The 19,996-nt window shown below is 38.0% G+C and overlaps 1 protein-coding gene across 18 annotated transcripts in view; it reads right to left on the bottom strand.

Moving 5' to 3' along the window:
* Positions 1 to 17,048, bottom strand: part of DPY19L3 (dpy-19 like C-mannosyltransferase 3) — a 42,296-nt gene extending 25,248 nt beyond the window's left edge. For 7 of the 18 annotated variants that reach the window (XR_015700321.1, XR_015700323.1, XR_015700325.1 and 4 more), the window contains exons 1-8: positions 15,323 to 17,045; positions 13,633 to 13,775; positions 12,046 to 12,179; positions 4,943 to 5,033; positions 3,966 to 4,087; positions 3,620 to 3,765; positions 1,803 to 1,926; positions 873 to 1,007 (exon numbers count right to left, since the gene is read on the bottom strand). Coding sequence is in view for 10 of the 18 variants with exons in the window: in XM_087738695.1 (XP_087594821.1) it covers positions 873 to 1,007; positions 1,803 to 1,926; positions 3,620 to 3,765; positions 3,966 to 4,087; positions 4,943 to 5,033; positions 12,046 to 12,179; positions 13,633 to 13,735 (855 nt within the window). In the remaining 8 variants the exon portion in view is untranslated. Of the gene's footprint in view, positions 1 to 872; positions 1,008 to 1,802; positions 1,927 to 3,619; positions 3,766 to 3,965; positions 4,088 to 4,925; positions 5,034 to 11,433; positions 11,559 to 12,045; positions 12,181 to 13,632; positions 13,776 to 15,322 lie in introns of those variants that run through there. The other 11 variants (XR_015700326.1, XR_015700327.1, XM_087738701.1 and 8 more) reach the window with 9 other exon arrangements.
* Positions 17,049 to 19,996: the final 2,948 nt, after the last annotated feature.

Here is a 19,996-nt window from a genome sequence, read left to right as displayed (position 1 = left end):
AATACAATCACTAATATTCAAGTCTGCTTCAAATTTAAAATGAAATTAACATGAATTACTCTTCATTCTACTGTAACCTTCCTTAAAGTAAAGTTAGAACCTTTTCAACTAGTGTAAGCTTTCACAAGGGGTAAAATCATCTCAGTAGAATTTCACAGCGACATTAAATTCAAAGACAATATTTTCATCTTCTACAGTACATTTCTATTTCCTAAGATTGACTGTAAATGATCCCGTATCTTCCTAGTAACACTTGTTTTACTCTTTGGCTCATTCAGTTCAGCAACATCGTAGCAACAATGTTGTTATTCTGTGGTGAATTTCAACCTACAGAAGATAACTGCTTCTCTTGAGCAATCTGGTCTATCTTCTTCCTTCTCTTTGTGGTACAGTGCCTACACCTAACTTTCAAACAATGATGCACAACACTTGAGGCAAAATTCATACATTGTTATGACTTCAGCTTAGGCAAAGATTTCTTGTGCTACTTTTTTTTTTTCCTGGCCACTTCCAGAGGACATGCTTAAGCTGCGGTATTAGATCAACTGTTATGATGGTGTTTAAAAGCAATCCCGTAATAGTGTCAAAACATAGCTGTGTCTAAACAAAACTAAACAAAAATTAAACAACAGAAGTGAATTACATAAAGTGAAATAAAATCAGCTGGAAAAAAAAACAAATGGTGGTGATTTGATTATTCATTTTTACACTTGCAGTATATACACTGTGATTACTTAAAAGCACAAAGCAGCACAGTGTATAATCGGTATTATTTTGGACATCCAGGCCACTGGTTAGTAAAATACCTCCAAAACCGTTAGCTTCATGATAGAAAAGAAAAAAAAAATTATTATTTCCAAACATAATCTTACCTTTGCTGTGGGAAGCATGTCCAAGCAATCCAGTATGAATAATGCCAATGCTTGTATCAGCATCATAAACTGATTAAATTGCCAAGTCAGGCTGAAGAGAAACGTTGCTATGAATACAGCCATAAGTGTCCATCTCTGGAAGGAGGGAATGAAGTTTTATTTAACTTTATAGTTTCCTTCATTAAAAAACAAAACAAACAAACAACAAAAAAAACCACAAACAAACAACAAAACCAACCAAAACCCACCTCAATTTGGTTTTATTTTAAATCCATTTTAAAAACATTAATATAAGGTTTTCTAACTGCGATACCTGCTTGGAGGATAATGAACATTTTTTTTAGAGTTACAGGTTCTTGTATTTGTGCCTGTATTTTACCATTGTAATACCACTTGCAAGAAAATGGTGAGATCTCAAATAGTTTCAGCCCATAGATTAGCATGCAATACGTGTTTTATTATGCTATAAATAGCAGTTATTTGATCAAATTGAGGAGTAATAACTTAAGAACTGTTTGTCAAAGAAACTGTATCACCAATTTGCTTTTATTCTTGCAGACGAGGACATCTTAAATTTGTAAAACAAATGAAATCAAAAGAAAATCTTTAATCCTTGTGCTTTACAAGCTTTTCTCCTGCCCACTTTGTGTTACTTTCATGTTTTCTTAAATACACAGTACTGTTATCTCATACTCTTTAGAGCTTACCTTTATTTTTTTTCAATGCTGAGCATATGTATTCCTTTGTATTTCAACTACATCTAAATTAACAGAAGGCTCATCTGATTGTTTTCAATGTTCTAAGTGATTTGTGTGTGTATATATCCAGTGCTATAAACTATCCACTGCTATATGAAGCATTTTGTCCTAACTTTTATAGACAGTTTTCTGATACTAATTTTACTGTGTCATACTTGTTAGAAATACTCACTTCTCGAACAGGCTGTAAATGAGTTCTGAGCAGGTATGTGATGGCTGCTATTTGAACAGCAAAGAACGGTAGGGCCCAGTTCTCTCTTAAAGGAATGGTGAATTCTACTCTTGTAGTATCTATTCTGTACAAAACAAATGGAGTTTCATAAATTTAAAACAAATAAAACACCAACTTGGTGACAGAGAGGTTGCAATGACAGGCATCTCTGTGGTATTTTAACTACTTATTGATAAAAATGGAGGCTCTACTCTCTAGTTCCTTCAACGTGCCTGGCTCTGAAAAAGCATCATTATGAAAGTTCTGCAAGTCATCCATTGTTTCTGTACCTCAAATGTTGTACTTTAGCTTCACTTACTGTTAAAAAACTTATGCTATGGATTAAATCTTACTTATGAAGCACAGCTTGGGTAATTTAAAAATGAAAAAACAAACAAACCCCAAAACAAAATCACTCCAAAAATCCAGCATGTGGACTTTTCACGCCACAGATAATTTTACTTCATTTTTTGGTTTGCAAAAAGCACATATAAGAATAAATTTCTTCACTGTGATCCCAGTGCATTGGATTTGAATACCACTAAACAGGTTAGGAACTCCTGGTCATTTTTTGAATGTTCTAGTACAAAAAGGACATGATGGAAGTTAGTAAAAGTTCCCCAAAGGGCAGTCATTTACAAAACCTGAATTAAAAGTCAAAACCAAAACATAATTCCCTTTTTTCTTGTGTAGAGAAAATGTTTGCTAAAAAGGAAAGTAAGCAACACATCTGAGACATGCTTAGTTGGATGGAAAAAATGTCTAAAATGGAGTCAGTTACTCAGCAGCCTCAGATGTACTTCATCTGGACAGAAAGTCTTTATCCAAATCAATTCCATGTACTTATTCTATTTGCATAGAGGATAACAAGCTTCCATTGTTCATGAATTATTAGAAAGATGGACAAAACAAATCTGCTCCAATATTCTGTAAATGGAAAAGATGACCTCATGAAATGAACATGTGAACTACTGCACATTGCATGTATTTTTTAATTACTTTAATCTTTGGAGAAAGAAACGTTTTACCACTATATACCTATAATTATTCTGTAATGGACATGCTTGCAGATAAACTTCTTTACAGCTGCTGATTAACATATCAAACAATTTTGACAGATGTGACACTGTACTTTTATTTTCTTGATTAATTTACAGATAACAGCCTATGTCACCAGTCTTAGCTTCATGCCAGCAGCTTACTGCTGGCATAAAGCCAGTTCTTTAGATTTTCTCTCCAAATTGAGAATTCTTCAACTGATAAAGCACTAGAACAGCTCAATTACCATCTTTTTTCTCTGAGTCTTAGTGCAGGAGATGTCTACAGGAATAAGGGAACAGAAAAGCTGAACTTCTGATGATCTTAGGTTGTTGAAGGAATCCCTGGAGGTTGGGTGTGGGGCAGTGAGGAGAGACCTGAAGAGCATATATGCAGGTGTCTTTAACACCTAAGGGATCCTAGGCTGGAGAAGACAGGGTACATCATCTAGAGATCCAGACACATCTGAAAGATGTAGTCCACTTTCAGAGACCAATTTAAGCCAAAATTTTCTACTCAAACTTCTTGAAACTTTAAAATCCTACTCTGCAATGTCAGCTCATATCTGATGATTTTCTAATTATTTTATATTACTTAAACATCTTCTTCCATTTTCTGGCTAATCTGGAGAGAGGCCTTATTTCATTTTTTGTCCAATTAATCGTACATTTGAAGGTTTAATACCTTACCTTTGCAATGAAGTACAATTTTAGAAAGATTGAATGTTTAATCTCACTTACCTGTTTGTAATATACCAGCAAGCTGCCAACAACCCTGAAAGCCATGTTCCACTAAGAAGCCAGCTTGTTACATACAGAGCAATGACATAAACTGCCTGAAGTCCAAACAAAGTGTAGATATAAAAATAAACGGGCTCTAGGTATTGCTGTAAAACACAAGAATACTGATGTTGACATAAAACACTCATGGGGGGGACTATACTTAATATGAATTAGATTTTGCTTTTACAAATTAAAAAGATATCAGGAATATTTCTAATTAGAAAATAACTAGAAAGGGGAGCTATGATTCACTGCGCAATCTTCATAATGTACTTACAATCTAAAGCCATAAATAAATGCCTACCTGAATTGGAAGAATCCTATACAGAATGCTGAGAAACACCTCCTGGTAAACATTCATTCTTTCAAGTATGTTAATTGTCCTCACAGATTCAGTTTTATTGTCATATACTAAACCATGTAAACCTTAACGATAAAGAGAAATTGAAATAGGAGATTGTCATTTTCCCCCTCCATCTTTATTTGAACAGTGAACAACTTTTTCAAAGGTATTTTAGGCGCTCTCATCAAAAACTGCAAACTTTCAGTCAAGGATTCAGATCACATTACCTCTGAATCAACAGGACCTGCTGAGGTCTTCAGCTTCCCTGCTTTGAATGTGACTCAGAGTGCTAATTCAAGTACTATGTATTTAGTAACGTATAAAACATTTATTTTTACACTTACATTCCTAGCACAGAATCTGTGGTACATACTGGATCTTGAGAACCATTCTTGTCACTACTTTGAATGCAGGTGATGTTAATATTGACAAATGTGTAGTGTAAGCAAAATTGCTAGGGAGCAACAGTTAAGTGTCTAGAAAACATGAGACTGTCACAGAAAACCCCATCATCGTATATGATTTCCTTGGAAGCTGCTCATTGCGTCACTTACTGTCCTGGCATACAACAAAAAAATTGCCCCTTCCCACAAAAAGCTCATAATTCAAATTAAACAACAGAAGAATAAAAATGAAAGTAGTATATTGAATAAACCAGCAAGGCTGAAACCTTAACAGATATGAAAGTTGTCCCTCAAAGTGACTGCCATCATCAGAATGTGAAGGTGTGGCACAGAAGCCAATGTATCATTGTGAAATTTATTATGTCCATAACTTAGTGGCTCCCTGGCGTATGGACAGAATAAATCTGTCTCCAGTACAATTGTTACATTATCTTTCGGAGTTATGGTATTCCTTGTTCTCAACTTGATTTGAAAAAATATTAAAAACAGTCAGCTGGCAACACGAAGTAAAACTTACTTTACAGTTTACAATACCTTGCTGGATGGAAGCAGCCTGAATCATCTGTTTGTAGTAGGAATAATAAAGTCCACATTCTGTTCTGAATGAAATTTCTCTTTCGACCTCCTGCAAGTGAAAATTCAATAGTAAATGCACTTTCCATTTGCTTTTCACAATCATACGAAGCTGCCTTCAACTCAATTCTTGCTGCACCAGGGAAATTGATCTATACAGTGGCTTGAGTCTTTGGGTTCATGCATTCTATGCAACTTAATTCAAATAAAGGTAAAATACATGGACAAATTAGGGTGAGAAGCAAATGGCTGAGGTGTGTGCCTCTCTTAACTGGGGAAATGTATATGCCTTTGTGATTCTGATATGCCGTTCGGAAACATTTTGGATCTTTTACTTTTTTTTTGTAACATTCAATGTTTAGATAGGTGCAGTGGCCAACAGCTGGACTTAAAACTGCATATGCTTGCTCCACGCATTTAACCTTTTCTTCCAGATGTAGATATCCCAGAGTGTTCCATGGCTTTGCCACCTTAAGGCTCAATTAATTCAGTGTGCTGTACTTGGGACTGCACCATAATGCCACTCTGGCGTAACGCTGGCAGGGTATGCTGCTGCCCACTTGTTTAAATGCTGTTTCTTGCAGGAAGCCAGCTGTTACAACTCTCATACTTAAAATTATAGGTTTCTTTAATATAAAGGAAAAACGATTCTTTACTTGTTTTTAGGTGTAGGTAAAGTTGTTATTTTTAATTTTAAAATGTTCAAATTATTTAAACTAGGTACACTTCAAACTATGCCTCTTTCTTGGCTGATATTGCAGCAGGTGGAGTCTAGTGAGATATGAAAGCTCTCCTAGAGAAAACTGCTCTTAGTACAGGATCTTTCCTTTGGAATTCACCTCCTTTTGTTAACGCATTAGTTGTGAAGACCTAATGAAATTTAACAAATTCAGAGCCTTGGGCAACCACATTTAAACAAAATAAGACTGCATGAACAACCAATCTGAAGAGAAATAATAGGCATCTTATACAAAATTGTTTTATTACTAGTGATCTTTTTAGTAGTTTATGTAAAAACATCCCAGCAAATACCTCTCACAAGCAGTCAGTTAGAAAAGGTTTATATCCAGATTTGAAAATCCAGTGAGATTCCTGTATGTGGTGTATGCAAGTCATTGAAAAGTTAAGTGAGATTTCTAAAAATAATCTTATTAATTCAGCTTTCTTTACAAAAGAACATTACTGAAATAACAGAATGTTACTGTTTTCTGAGATTTTTACGAATGCCATTCTGGTTAATGCAACCTTGCATAGAATCCCAAGACTTCGATCTTTCTTACACAGTCCCCTCTCTTTTGCTGGAACCGAATCAATACTATTTCAGAGCTAACATAAAGCTAGACAAAAAATCATGTTCCTCCCTCCTCTACTGCCCAGTATAGAATCTTAGCTCAAAACATGTGTTTTATTGAAGTCAACTGTTGACAAACTAAACCAATATTAGTTCTGGTCTGAGAAAAATCAACAGATAAAACCGCATCTGATTCAATGTAAGTTCACAATTAAACTCTCCAGCTGCTCTACAACATACAAATCATTATAATACCAGCAGAAGAAACTCACTTTGGCACTAAGTACTAAAAGCCACACACTTAGCAAAATGAGAATGCTGGATTTTGAACGAGATCTAGTTTCAAATTCATCACTACCGAAAAGTTTTCTAATACTGAAAAGTGGCTGATTCTAAGTGCTCATAAAAAAAAAAAGAAAGACGGAATGTTAACATTTGGAATTTATTAAGGGGGAGAGAGTAGTCACAGAGGGGGATCTAATTAGCCAAAATGCATTCAAACATGATTAATTTGTAATCCTGGCACCAGCTGTATTCAACCAAATGCTATACTTTATGAGACAAACACTAGTGAGTTTTACATCTGTTTCATGCTAAGATAACATCTGTTTTATTCACTCACAATACTTTTCCAGTTCTACAGCAATTTATATTTTTCCTAATATTCCACGTCAATAAAAACATACAGACTTATGGGTAAGCATTATAAGAGCACATGTTTATCTTTCTGTATATTCAATTTGTGAGTCTTTAACAAAGAAGTTATCACTGTTCCAAGGAAAAAAAAAAAAGAACACTATCCTCCAGGATATGTACAGAGTTGCATATGATTTCAATTTATGGAACTGTATCCTAATAATATTAAGCATTCAAAACAAAATACAAAGGACTTCCTCTCAAGGGCAGTGCAAAATTCTGGAGCTTAGGTTTCCTCAAACTCCTTAGCCAAGTCATTCAGAATACTGAGCAAGCAGCCAGAGTCTGAGTTCAGTTTTTCTATAAATGAAGAGCATAAGCAAAGCTCCAATACTTTTCTTTTTTGACAAAGGTAAAACACAATTTGTGTAATTGAAAATATTTTTAGTCTTTCAATTTAAGATCAGAAAGATTTGAAAATCATCTCAACCATACAAGTGGCAACTCAATACAGACAGCTGCTATCAGTGTTCCCAATTGAGAACCATGCCTTCAGCAATCGTATTTAATCCTTGTACATGGTCTCTTGGCTGGTTAACCTTATGCCCATCTGTAGGAATGGCACGGTTCCTACTCAGATCAGATTTTTGATCCAGAGTAAAAGTACCCATAACAACTCAACAGGTACTTCTTTGGAAAAGTACCACCAAAGTACTGAACTACCTTCCTTCTCTTCATGGCTTACGCATTCACTTTATAGAGTTCTAATGAGCTGGCTACCCATTTCCCCGCTTTTTTTCATCTTTCTCTTCTATTCAAAATGTAAAAAGGGAAAAATATAAGCACTTCAGAGAATCCCAGGATTCTTATCCTGCATGTCTGGAAGATTTAAAATTTGGTATTTTTATTCCCGACTTCTTGCAGGCAGCAAATTTATTAAAGGAAAATTCAATAGTAGTCTAAATGCTTACTCAGAAGGGATGAAGAACAAATGAAAGCTCTGAAGTTTACCTTTTTGTGTTAGAGTATTAATTTACTATGCGGCCTTGGCTCATTGCTGTTCAAAGTTTCTTCAGAGTTTGCATTTGAACAAGCAATACAACAGCTGACAGGAGAGGTGATGCAATTCTCTCCCCTGCCCCCCCCATTTTGTTACTTTCATAGTAGATCCTATTCTCACATGATACTATACTTGAGGAGCAGTCACTAAACCGCTATTGAAAATCACTGAAAATAGACTAGCCATTTTCTATGTGTCATGCCAGAAAGTTTTCAGAAAACAGAAAAGATTTTTGGATAAGAAATCTGTTTTGGCTTTCACCATCATAAACAGAAATCTTTGCTGGTTTAATGCATATGAGAAGAGATTAGATTTTTTTTCTTCAAAATTGTTTGGTCAAGATAAGTGATTATAACCTTCTGTGATCGCTGATGGAAGTGTACAGAAACACAGCTTCTGACTATGTGACATGGTATTCTGCGTTCACATCTTTTTTTTGATGTTCTTTCAGGAAGTCTTGGAATAAAAAAAAAAGAATACCAATCATGTACATCTTTCATAGCATAGACCACTTTTCAAGATCTGCATTTCCAGTTTTTCTGATAAGAAAACAATTTTACATCTTTCTTAAATGACCATGGCAAATTTATAATAGCAGGCATATTTATTAGCAAATAAGAACAAGATTCATACATACTGCAGCAGCTGAAATCAATGCACTGTTGAAAGTCATATTCAAAATAGAACAAAACAGTATAACAACCACAGAACGGTTTTTCTAGTTGGGTGAACCATTACTGGAAGACACCCAAAACTGAACTGGCTCTCTATGAATTGCAACTGAAATTACAGAAAGGCAATCACTACAAGTGTATGTGCAAGTTGTGACTTCAATTATTTAGAAGTTAAGAATCATGACTTTGCATAATGAACTCTCTTTATTTTCAGTTTTTAGGGTTGAATACAATTGGCAAACTGCACAATTTTGTAACTACGCAATCATTATGTTCATATATCAATGGGGTCTTCGGAACAAGAATTCCACCTTCTGTACCTAAGTGGTGTATGTAAAAACATCTGTCTAGTTTAGTGTGAAAGTGTCAGATAAACACTACAGACCTCCTTCTACAAGGTACAAAGAGAGGAGTACCTTCATGTAAAAGAAAAAAATGAGAAAACAAGTCTCCTGTTACATCTCATTATATTAGTTTAGTGGCCATACATACCCTTTCGTGTATGAATGCTTACCATCTGACTAATTGTAGCTTATTGGAAGAAAGGAATAAAGTTCAGGGGGATGGTATGTTGTTATATAATTTTTATATCAGAGTTCAGTAACATAAAATCTCCAAATTTGTACTGTTTACAGCCAATTCAGAGTGACTGAAGTTACTAGTTTAAAATGTATGGAAATATAACTGATTCAGAATTTATTTTCTTTTCTATGTTTCAGAGCAATGGTGATGCACTACTATATTTCATAGGCATGGGGGTTAATGAAACACTGGATGTGTATTAGTCACGTGTCCATTTATTCTATACGTAAAGTTTAATAAAAATAAAACAAAATAACCTCTGCACTTCATTAAGCAAGGCATGCCATAATTGTGGACCAAGGATTAGACTACAGTCCTCCCTTCTGCGAATTCAGACTGGGGTATGCGTTAGAAAAAAAAACCTTACTCTTTCAAAATTTTTAGAAAATTCAGTCAATACATGCAAAAATATGTGCTTTGGCCAAACTATAAAATGTTAGAGGAAAAACAAATTTTCCATTTATTTTCAACAAAATTTGAGTATCTCTGATTGTTTCACAATGTATTTTATTCTGGTCTTTTATTAGTATATGGTATGTGCTGTAATCACAAGATTAGCCAATTCCGAAATGCTGGAAAACATGTACATGCTACAATACTACAATGTCCACTCATACACATAGGCACAGAGATGTCTATATACTGTTTTACAGATGTTAGGATGAGCCTTCCTGTCTCAGCTTTGCAGGAAATTTCACAGGCTCTTCATGTGTAGTCTTCTCTTCCCGTACTACTCATAAAACAGTGTTTTGTTTAAAAGTTTCTCTCATCCATGTATTCTGCTTAGTTAAGAGAAAGTGTAACAAAATATAGAGTTTAGATTTCTTATCTTGCTATTCTCACTTGTGGCCACAAAATGCTCTGATATGGATTCTGGCAAGAAAACAAGTCTAGAAGATACTTAAGTTAACAGTAAAACCTTGGAAAGCTTTGTGTTAATCAAAGTGAAAGCACAGTCAGAGTCTGACTTGGCAGACAATTGCAGAAAATTTGATTAGACTTGACTCATCCCCAACCTTCTTCGTATTTGCAAATAAACTGCAGGGGATACTACCTGTTTGGTCTCAACCTGCAATAAATAATTTGAGGACAAAGATTTAAAAGTACCTTTGAATCTCGCTTGGGATGTAGGTGTTTACAAAATAAATTGCATTTGTCTGATCAATCAAGTTAGAGCTATAGCCTTCTGTTTGGGAAGATGTCCTTAGAAACAATACAAGTTGAGAGCGCGTACATGAAAAACACGAGCAGTATAACCTCACTGAACACATACCTCCAAGCCGCAGGAGTATGTATGAAGCCTGATCGCTTTTGGCTCTATGTTACAACTGGTTATTTTATCTCTAATAATATGTGAAATCTCAGTAAAGCTTTTCCTGTTGTTATCAGTTTAAAATTAGCACTGTAGCCACATGCGTTCTCTGGTGGAGTTCACATCTTACTGAAGAAGGTATAATGTGAGATCAGAGAACATCTGCATCTCTTTCTCTTTTAACCTGCTGGTAGATTAACTTAATCCTTTTTAGAATCTTTCCATCAAATTGGCTAAAATTGCTTCTGTTTCAATGTTACTACTAGTTATCATATCAACTCCATAGGATGATATGAGAGCTACAGAACCCAGACTAGAAATATCTAGAGGGTTTTATTTCAGTTTTGATAGCTAATGGCATTCTAGTGTACTTAAAATGAAAACAATAATTATCAAATAAAATGAGCATTTCATCCATTGGGGCGCAACTTAACTGCAACTACAGACTTGCTTCTCTTAGTGAACTTTGTGTCCCTCTGTATCAGTTCAACAGAATAAAAATGTTGTATCCGTTATGTTCATACATCATCATAAGTCCATGCCTGTTTGTACTTCAAAATATAGAATACCTGTCAAATTAATCAATGCTTGCTTTTGGAAGGAAAAGGAAAACCTAAGGCGTACCTTCAATATGCACACAATCTATCTACATATCCAAAGAAAGATGAGCGTGGGTACAAAACAGTATTATATGTATAACACAACAGCAATTGTTTCAGTAAGTGCCAACTATTTTTATTACGGGAATATAGATGTGACTGGGACAGAAAAAGCGTGTAGTATAGGAAAGACATATTGCGATGCAAGTATTCCCATTAAATATACGCACTCTTTGCATAACGTAATACACAGACCTAACAGAGTGAATTTTAGGCATCTAAAAGGAAAATGACTCACCTGTTTCTTTTCTCTGGTTAAATTTAGATATGCGTACAGCTGCATTATTTTCCCATGCAATGATTCTAGGAAAAAACTAGTCAGTCCTGGATCTTGGGAATGGTTGGTTTTACATTGGTGAATGTCTGAAATATGTTTTGAGGTTTGCACATTTAGGATAACATTATATAAAACTAGTATTGAATAGTAAGCGAGTGTGCCTAAACTGTATTACAACATCACAGTATAAATACAATTAAAGAACTGTGTGCCACGATTTTGCATATTGTTTCTTTTCACTGTTTCTTGTTTGGTTTTGGATTGCTTTGGATAAAGAGCAACATATGTTCTAGATAATGATCAGTGCTTGGAAGAACCACAGCTACAACTCGGGCAGGAGCTGTGTAGCAATGTTTTTAGAGAAAAACTGGGGAAAGGTATTGATAGAAATGATCAAGTATTTAAAAAGTGGTGGGAAGGGAATCACAGCTCTTTTAAAATTAAATAAAAAATTTAAATATTCTATGTTTTTGACCAAGTTACAAGACAAATACATAAATAAATGAAATTTCAACTATCACTCATATTAATGCTCTATGAAAGCACTGATGAAACTATGAAAATGACTGTTACCTTAATATTGGAAAACCACAGGTCATTTTCATGCAGTGTAGCAACATAAACAGAAGTAAGAAGTCCAAGAGAGATGGCAACAATTCCACCAACAGTTATTGAGAGTATGTTCCACAGCTTTCCACCTGCATGACCTTGGAAGAAAAATATTTCGGTCTGTAATTGCAAAACACGTAATTCAACTTAAAGGAATTTTGGAAACTCATTTATACATTGCCTGTGCTAGTAGAGTTTACATTCTGTAGGTAACAGGACACTTGGTTTTAAGAGGTCTTTATGGAGATGTGTTTTTTATTTTCTTGTATAGCAAACTCAGAGTATTTTATTTACATGCAAAGTGAAATAAGGTGTGCCTTAATTGGTAAAACGTAGCTATAGTTTAAGAATGCCACGATCCTATACAAATCTAGATAAATACCATATCTAATTTGTAAATCTAAATTGAAATATCCTCCAGGGCAACTTTTTTAATTAAGGCAACACAGGATGACTGCTAGATCACAAAGTAGGAAATTAAAATCTTCACATCTTAAAATGGCTGCCTATTTTTTGGGGGTTTGCTTGGTTTTTGTAAAAAACCACACTGAAGGTTCTGAAGTCTCACTAAACACATACAAAGAGACTGAACAGCCGCCAAAGCAGCCTTTGATAATGGTGTCATGCTTTGAATTGCAGATGACCTCCTGCTGACATCCGACTAAGATTATAGGTACAATGATGGGAAAGAAAGGTTGCATTTCTAGGTAGCTCAATCAATTTATGGTACACTTACGTTCCTGGGTTTTTTTAGTTTTGGTTTTTTTTTTAATGTTGATATAAGGCTTAATATGGATCTTAGAATTATATCTTTGAAATAGCTATTTCATACTGTTTGGGACGCGTACATAACAGGTACCAAATACGCAATTCAACAGAACTGAGGGCTGGGCGAGAACTATGATCACTTTCCCATTTTGTACATAGCCTAAGTGTACTTGTATAGAAGCAACAATGTAACTTTCTTTTCATCTACCCAAATAACACATACAGAAACATTTGGAATTTAGATCAAAACATCCCTTAAAATAAGTTAATTCAAAAGACAACAAACTTTGCCAACTCTAAAGTTATAATTCCAAACAAAAACATTGTCAGTATTTCATTACTTAAACAGATCCTTGAATTAAGACACTTAATGTCTCTCTTTTAAATTTACCTAGCTAATCTCTCCTATGGTCAAAAAGCAAGGGTTTGCAGTTAAATTCGAGTTTCATGTGCAATCTGCTTATATTTAAGTACAAGTCATCAGAGGTCTTCAAATCCTTTTATGTTACCAATGATTTGAACTGTTTAAGAACCTACAATGGCTATATGAAATCTGATAGTGTCTCACTGATACTAAATTGAAAAAAAATGTTCTCACCAATTTAAATTAGGATTTTAAAAGAGATGAGATTGACATGCTCTCTGTCTCATCCAATTAATTTTGGTGATAGATATTTGAGTATGAAAATGCATTTGGTACATACCTAGTTCTAACCTGTGCTTAGGATAGATACCAAAAGCTAAACTACTAAAAGCCATGTTACAATCCTTTTCATTACCCACCAGACAGAATTTTCCCATCAGGCTTCACATTCTTCTCCTCTGAAGGCCGATCTTCAGCTGCTTCTGTGCCTTTTTCAACCCTTCTCTGTCTTATGGTTGTCATGATGTCAGTCACTTTAATTCATTATTCTTCAGTCTGACTCCTAAATGGACACATACAGGCAATGCATCTTCCTACCCAAACATTCACTTAATACTGTACCAAATATCTGAAAACCGAACCATATTTTACTGCCCTCAGAAACTTTGACTTACAGAACTATACTGTAGTTGAAGTGTACCTTACAAAAATGCAAGATTTTTTAAAATTTATACAAGTCAGAGTGCAAATTAAAGTATAGAAAACATTACCTTAAATTTGTAAAGACTTAAGTTCACAATTTTACATACTCTTGACCAAGTTTTCAGAATGATTCATTATTTTGACTGCCCTCACCTTTGGCCCTTGACTCAAAATGCACACCAGGCTCCACTTCCCTGAAAAAGCGTAAGCCCTTCAAAGAAAAATTAGTCCTTTTAAGGTATTATTTTAGTTGGGCACCTAAATTAGAAAGCCAGTTGTTTAAATCTTGGCTTTCAGGAAATCCCAAAAAAGGGGGCCATAAGACGCAAAAGTGGTGCCAGAGAACACGCGCTATAAAAAGCTAAAGACAGCATTAAAAAAAATCCTTGATGTTTTATACTATTAAAGCACCATAAAATTTGAGAACATTACAAAAAAGACAAAAAGAAGAGCAGCTAGTCGTTCCCCTGTTAATTCCTAGGTGCTGGCTGCTCTGTGAGCATGGTCCATACGTAAAACTGCTTCAACCTGCCATTCTACATTTGAAAATCAATGATGTCCCATCCTGAATGCAAAAATCTGCTACCATTCCCAGAGCGCAAACACCGATATTTGTGTTACCACCGGTGTAACTGACTGGTAATGCTCAAAGAAATACGCCTCAACCGCACAACTTTGTTGTTTTAAAGCTTTTGCAGTGGATTAGCTTCCTCTCTTTCCCTCATGCCCGGGAAAACACGTGGAGGGAGCTGTGTGAGCATGTATCTAAATTGTTTTTAAATAGCTGGTTTGTAGAAAACCTGACAATTAATTAATACAGGCAAGGCGGTCGTCATAACCATGCTCTTTCCTTGCACTGCCAGTCTCATCCAGCTTTCCTCAACGCCTTATGCCGAAGGGAAGGGTTTTGGCCGGCACACGCGGGAAAGCCTCGACAGGGCGCCGGGAAGGGAACGTCCCGCCTCCATCCCCACAGCTGCCGGAGGTGAGGGGAGGCCTGGGGCAGCGGGGCGGGGGCAGGCCCTGCGGGGGCAGGCCGGGCCCGGGGGGTACGAAGGGGAGCCCGGGCAAGGCCGTCGGTCGTGGCGGCGGACAGGCGAGAGGGCGGCTGAGGGAGAGAACGCCTGAGCCGCCGCGGGCCGGCGAGAAGAGGGAAGCGGCCCCAGGGGCTGGGCAAGGGCGGGAAGGGGAGGCAGGAGGGCCGGGCCTGGGGCCGCGGCTCCCCCGGCGGCCGGGGCGGGCCCCGCGGGGCGCGGGCAGCTCCACACAGCGCCGCCTTTCCGCCGCCGGCGGCGCGGCTCCCTGCGGCCTGCGCGGCCCGGCCCGGCGCGGCCTGCTTGGCGGCGGCTCCGCCGTCCCCCCGTCTCCTCCCCTTCCCCTCCGCATCCCGCCTGGCGGGGCCGATACCTGCCGGCGTTCCGAGGGCCGCGGGTCGCTGCAGCGGGGCGGCGGCTTCTCCTGCCGGCGCTGCCTGCGCGGAACAGCCCGGGCCCCGCCGCCAGGAGGGGAAGGGGCGGGGGTGGGGGCGGACGCGGCGCCTTTTGTTCGCCCCTGCCAGGCGGCGCGGAGGGGCTGCGGCAGCCGGGGCGCGGGGCTCGGCGGCGGGCTGGGCGCGCCGGTGGGCAGGCGGCCGCCGCCGGACGGGGGAGGCCTGTGCGGGGAGGAGCTGCGGGCTGTGGGGAGTGGGCGGGCTGAGGGCCGGGGCCGGGCTGCGGGTGGGGCGGCCTGTCCGCGCCCTGCGGCGGGGCGCGGGGCGGCACTTCGCGGGCACCGTCGGCTTCCTCTGCTCCTCTCGGGCTCTGCGAAAGAAAGTACGGCGGGGACAAGGTTCTCTGCCAAAGCAGAGAGAGGCAAGATCGCCCCGGTCTCAAACTCGTCCCTCCCCACTCCGAAAGGGTTTTAAGTCGTTTAAATTCCAAAAGGCGGGCTTGCGGCGAGTGCCTGCCCGGGCTGCCGCCGCGCCGGGCTGTGACGATCCGGTCCGGGAGGCCGGGGTGATGTCGGGCGGTGCGGACCCCCTGCGCGGCCGGGCCGGGGTCGGGCTCCCTCCTGGCGGGAGCAGTGGGTGCCCTGGTCCTGCCGCCCCGCTGGGCTTGCAACTGGCGTGGGACGTCCTGGTCTAAAATAGTGACGTAGGATTTATATTTAGTCGTTTTTTTCCAAATGGATGTAGTTCCAGATACATGTGAAGCGATCTTTTAATTTAAATTAGAATCCTGAACAGTAGAGGTGTATTTTGTATTCAGTTCATTATAAACTCCACTGTATTTCTTGATCAACTGCAGCATAAACATGCAAGGCGGGAAAAGACCTTCATCTCTGTAGCAGAAAAATAACGGTAACACCAGACTTTTTCCTACTTCACACGTACAACCTACCCTTACAAAAATTCTTTATTGTAAATTTTATTTGCAGTGTCTTTAAAGATAGTTATCATAGAAAAAAAAATTCCCCTTACAGCCTTTACCAACATGCCAACTCCCAGATCCTGTCACAGAAAGCAGATTTCCCAGTAATCCATACAAATTTTGTGGAACAGACAGGGATAGAGTTCACTTCTTCAGGACAATATTCAGTTGATTTTTAATCATCATTTTACAGTCCAGCAATACTTACGTCTTTTTTTCTTTTTCATTCCACAACTGTGGTTCATTGGCAAAGTCAGTATTTTGAGCAAAAAGAGGCATGAAATTCATAGAAAACATGCTCAGAGATGCCAAGCAAACTGTGTAACTAGTAATCATCCTGGTAATTCAGAGCTTTGAAGCCATCGACTCAGGACATTAAAAACCAGGAAATTTTTCAGTATCTGTCTTTGCACGCTTAGTAGGTTTTATAAGTATTTTTTAGAACAAACAGAATAATTTCTCTTACTTCCTCTGATTAAGCTCTCCAAATAGTTAAACATTTCTACTGTAAGTCAATTAACAACAGACTAGCCATACTGCTCTTATTTTTTTGAGCAATCAGGCAGGTGGGGAATGCTTAGACTAAGAATATGGAAACTGAAGAATTATGTTTTATGAAGCATATGAATTATGCTTTACAATGGACCTTAGATTTACCTTATTTTTATCACTAATAGCATCACTGCTACATCATACATGTCAGGTGTTTGTTAAAATGAACATATTGTATACAGGTCATACAAGTGATTTTACAGTGTAAATAAAGAAAAAAATACCTTGAATGTGTGTATGGTTTTGTGTAAAGGAGGTCAGATAATGTACTTAAATTCCTAAGAAAGGGAATGGTGTGGAAGATGTTTCCTAGAATGGAAATTCTGTTTATCCGCTACCTGTAAAGAGGCCAACGCAAAGTAAAATCTACACAGAACAAGAAGTTGCAGAACTGGTTTAGGAAACATAATCATTTAAGAGCTTTAGGAATTCTGTAATTATTCATGTTCAATAAATTTGGGACCACGAAAAGCCTGTTCTCTGTAGAACCAAGACCTGGGGAGCTGTTATCTCAAATTAAACGACAGGCTGTGTAGTGTGGTTGCCAACAGGCAGTAGCACTGAGAAGAGGGGGAGTTACAGTCGTCTTAATTCTACTGTGTTTTATGACACTGTGCATATATGTAATGTATTTGTATGTGATAAAGAAGTTCCTGTGGTCAGTTGAAGAAGTTTTCCGTTTTGTGGAAATGTTTGCAGATTACCAGCAGTACAAATGCCACTGACATTCCCAAACTACTAATGCAATCTACACTGTAAAATAGTGTTACCCGAAAACAGTTTGTGTAATAGAAAAGCATTACATAGTGGTTAATGTATCTAAGAGTACAGGTTACCTTTAAGTCATTTTGGAATAACTAATCAGCTATAGCCATCGCTTTGAAATATTAACACCTGTTGTTCAAGTTTCAAATAGCAGAAGATTAGACAGTAGGGAAAATTAAAAATGTGGTTTTTTCCCAATTCTATATAATATTTTAACAAGTCATATTTCCTGTTACACTAAGTATTTGGGTGTAGCACTAGAAAAAATGGAGCGAGAGAAAAGCCCTCTGGCCTGATCCGCTGTCTGGAAGTACTCACTACAGATGAATCTGATGCTGTTTTGCCTAATATTCTGGGGACAACACCTGAAATACAGTAATAGCTGGAAAGTATCACACTACAGCATTCTTTACTGCCTCTTTTTGCCAGGGACTAGAGCAATCTAAGTGTAAAAAGAAAAAGTCCTGTTTCATGAGGGAGCTACACCTGAGAGTTATTATTCAAATATTTTCACTGAAACAATGTATTAGTTAGGCAACATGTCCATTGATAATGAGATTTACTGTTTTAAGTTGCAAGTATACAGAAAAACTAAAGAACCTCTAGACTGATATGAATCTCTGAAAATTGTATTATAAAATTTAAATTAAAATACATCAAACTGTAGCAAGCTATCAGTAATACTGTATTATTGTATTACTGTATTATTATTATTATAATACTCTAAGACTGGCTCTATACTTGCCAAAGCAGCAAGAGGATATTATTTATCAATATCCTCATTGCTCATTGTGTTCCAACTAGATCATATGGTAGCAAAATCTTCATGTTAGTACCAAGTTACACATAATCCCAACGAAAGTTAGTCAAACATCTACCAACCATAGTGTACAGGAAATGCTTGAATGAAACTTTGAATTCAATTTCTTTATACTATTTACATTTGTGTTTTATTTTGGATTGTCACGTTCAATACTGTAGAAAGAGCTACTGTGAACTAGAAACACAGGAGGACTCAAATTCTGCCAAAGTAAATTTTGAGTCTAAACCTGCAGTCTTTTTAGTTGCTCTTCAGCAGCCGTGTGATATGCTGCAAGCATGTCAAATTTCTAGGTTCTCTCTTTTTTCAGCTTCTGAAGTTTGTCAGGTGCCTGAAGTTTCGCTTTTGGGGAAAAGCATCTTAGTTTTACCAATTCTGAGGGGTTTTTTTAGCTAGTTATTATTAAGTAAGTCAGTATTAATGGCGTTTCACTTTCTGAGCCGCTCAGTGTGACAGCTCTTTTCCAAATATGCTTAGAAGGGACTGCAAAAAAAGAACAGTAGCATGGTGCATTAACTTCTCTGCAATAATTCTGACCGTAAATCCTTGCCAAAGATACAGGGCAGAGTGATTCAAGTCCCACTGATGTGTGGCCGGGCTCTAACCCATTTTCTCCTAATTCCCAGGAGCGTTACGACCATCAGACGTCAGGTCAGTGCAGCCCTATCCCAACAGTGTGTGTGCAGTCCCATTTCTGCAAAAGCTGCAACGTTCGGTAGCAAGCACGGTGCCCTTTCTTCTGCCAGCAGCAGCCCTGCTCTGGGTTGGCCAGCGCTAGTGAGGAGGGAAGGTGTCCGATAAGACATGTGCTTCACAGCAGATAAGGTGTCTTGGGATACCAGTTGGATCACACAAGACCAGGCTATTTATGGGGGGAAGTAACTTCTGATGAGGCTCTTCTGCTTTATGAAGCTGAAGTGAGCAAGGTATTCTAGTCCAGTGAATAGGATAATACTCGGATGCCACATTCTACTACAGAAACTTTTTTTTCCTGAGTTTTGCATTACAGAAAATGCGAAAAAGCTGCGAGACACAGCATTCTGTAGCATTGCATCTAAACCCATTTGTAGCTCCAGCTTTTTTTACTTCAACGTATTTGGCCCAGGGCCATAATAGTAACAACAAAATGAAATAAGATAGCCTGTTTATGTAAATGTAAACCATGAGAATACCAGCAATGGCTGCTCTGGCAGAACTGTCTCTTTTCTCTCCTTGGCCAGCAACAGCAACTGAGTTAGACTTTTATTTTTTTTCTGAAAAAGCGCGGAAGAAAAGCTCCAGCAAGGCCAAGAAATATGCTGTATATTTAAAGTTAGGTTGCAAGGTATGTTTTAGCTTATGTGATGGATAAGCAAGAGTCAATCACTTACCTGAAAAAAGCTGCATAAGGCTTTCACTCCACTGAAATTAGGGAAAAAACGCCCACTAGCTTCATTATGAATTTTGAAAGCGCAGTTCTGTCCTTCAGCATTGTCCCATTATAACTGCATGCAGTCTTACAACTATTTTGACTTAGTAGTCTCATATTTCATTACT

Source organism: Nipponia nippon, unplaced genomic scaffold, assembly GCF_047370975.1.
Source record: "Nipponia nippon isolate SJK-2023a ecotype South Korea unplaced genomic scaffold, ASM4737097v1 scaffold_7, whole genome shotgun sequence".
NCBI classification, from domain to species: Eukaryota; Metazoa; Chordata; class Aves; order Pelecaniformes; family Threskiornithidae; genus Nipponia; species Nipponia nippon.
Note: the sequence above shows the minus strand (reverse complement) of the source record. Positions and strands in the feature narration are given on the sequence as shown.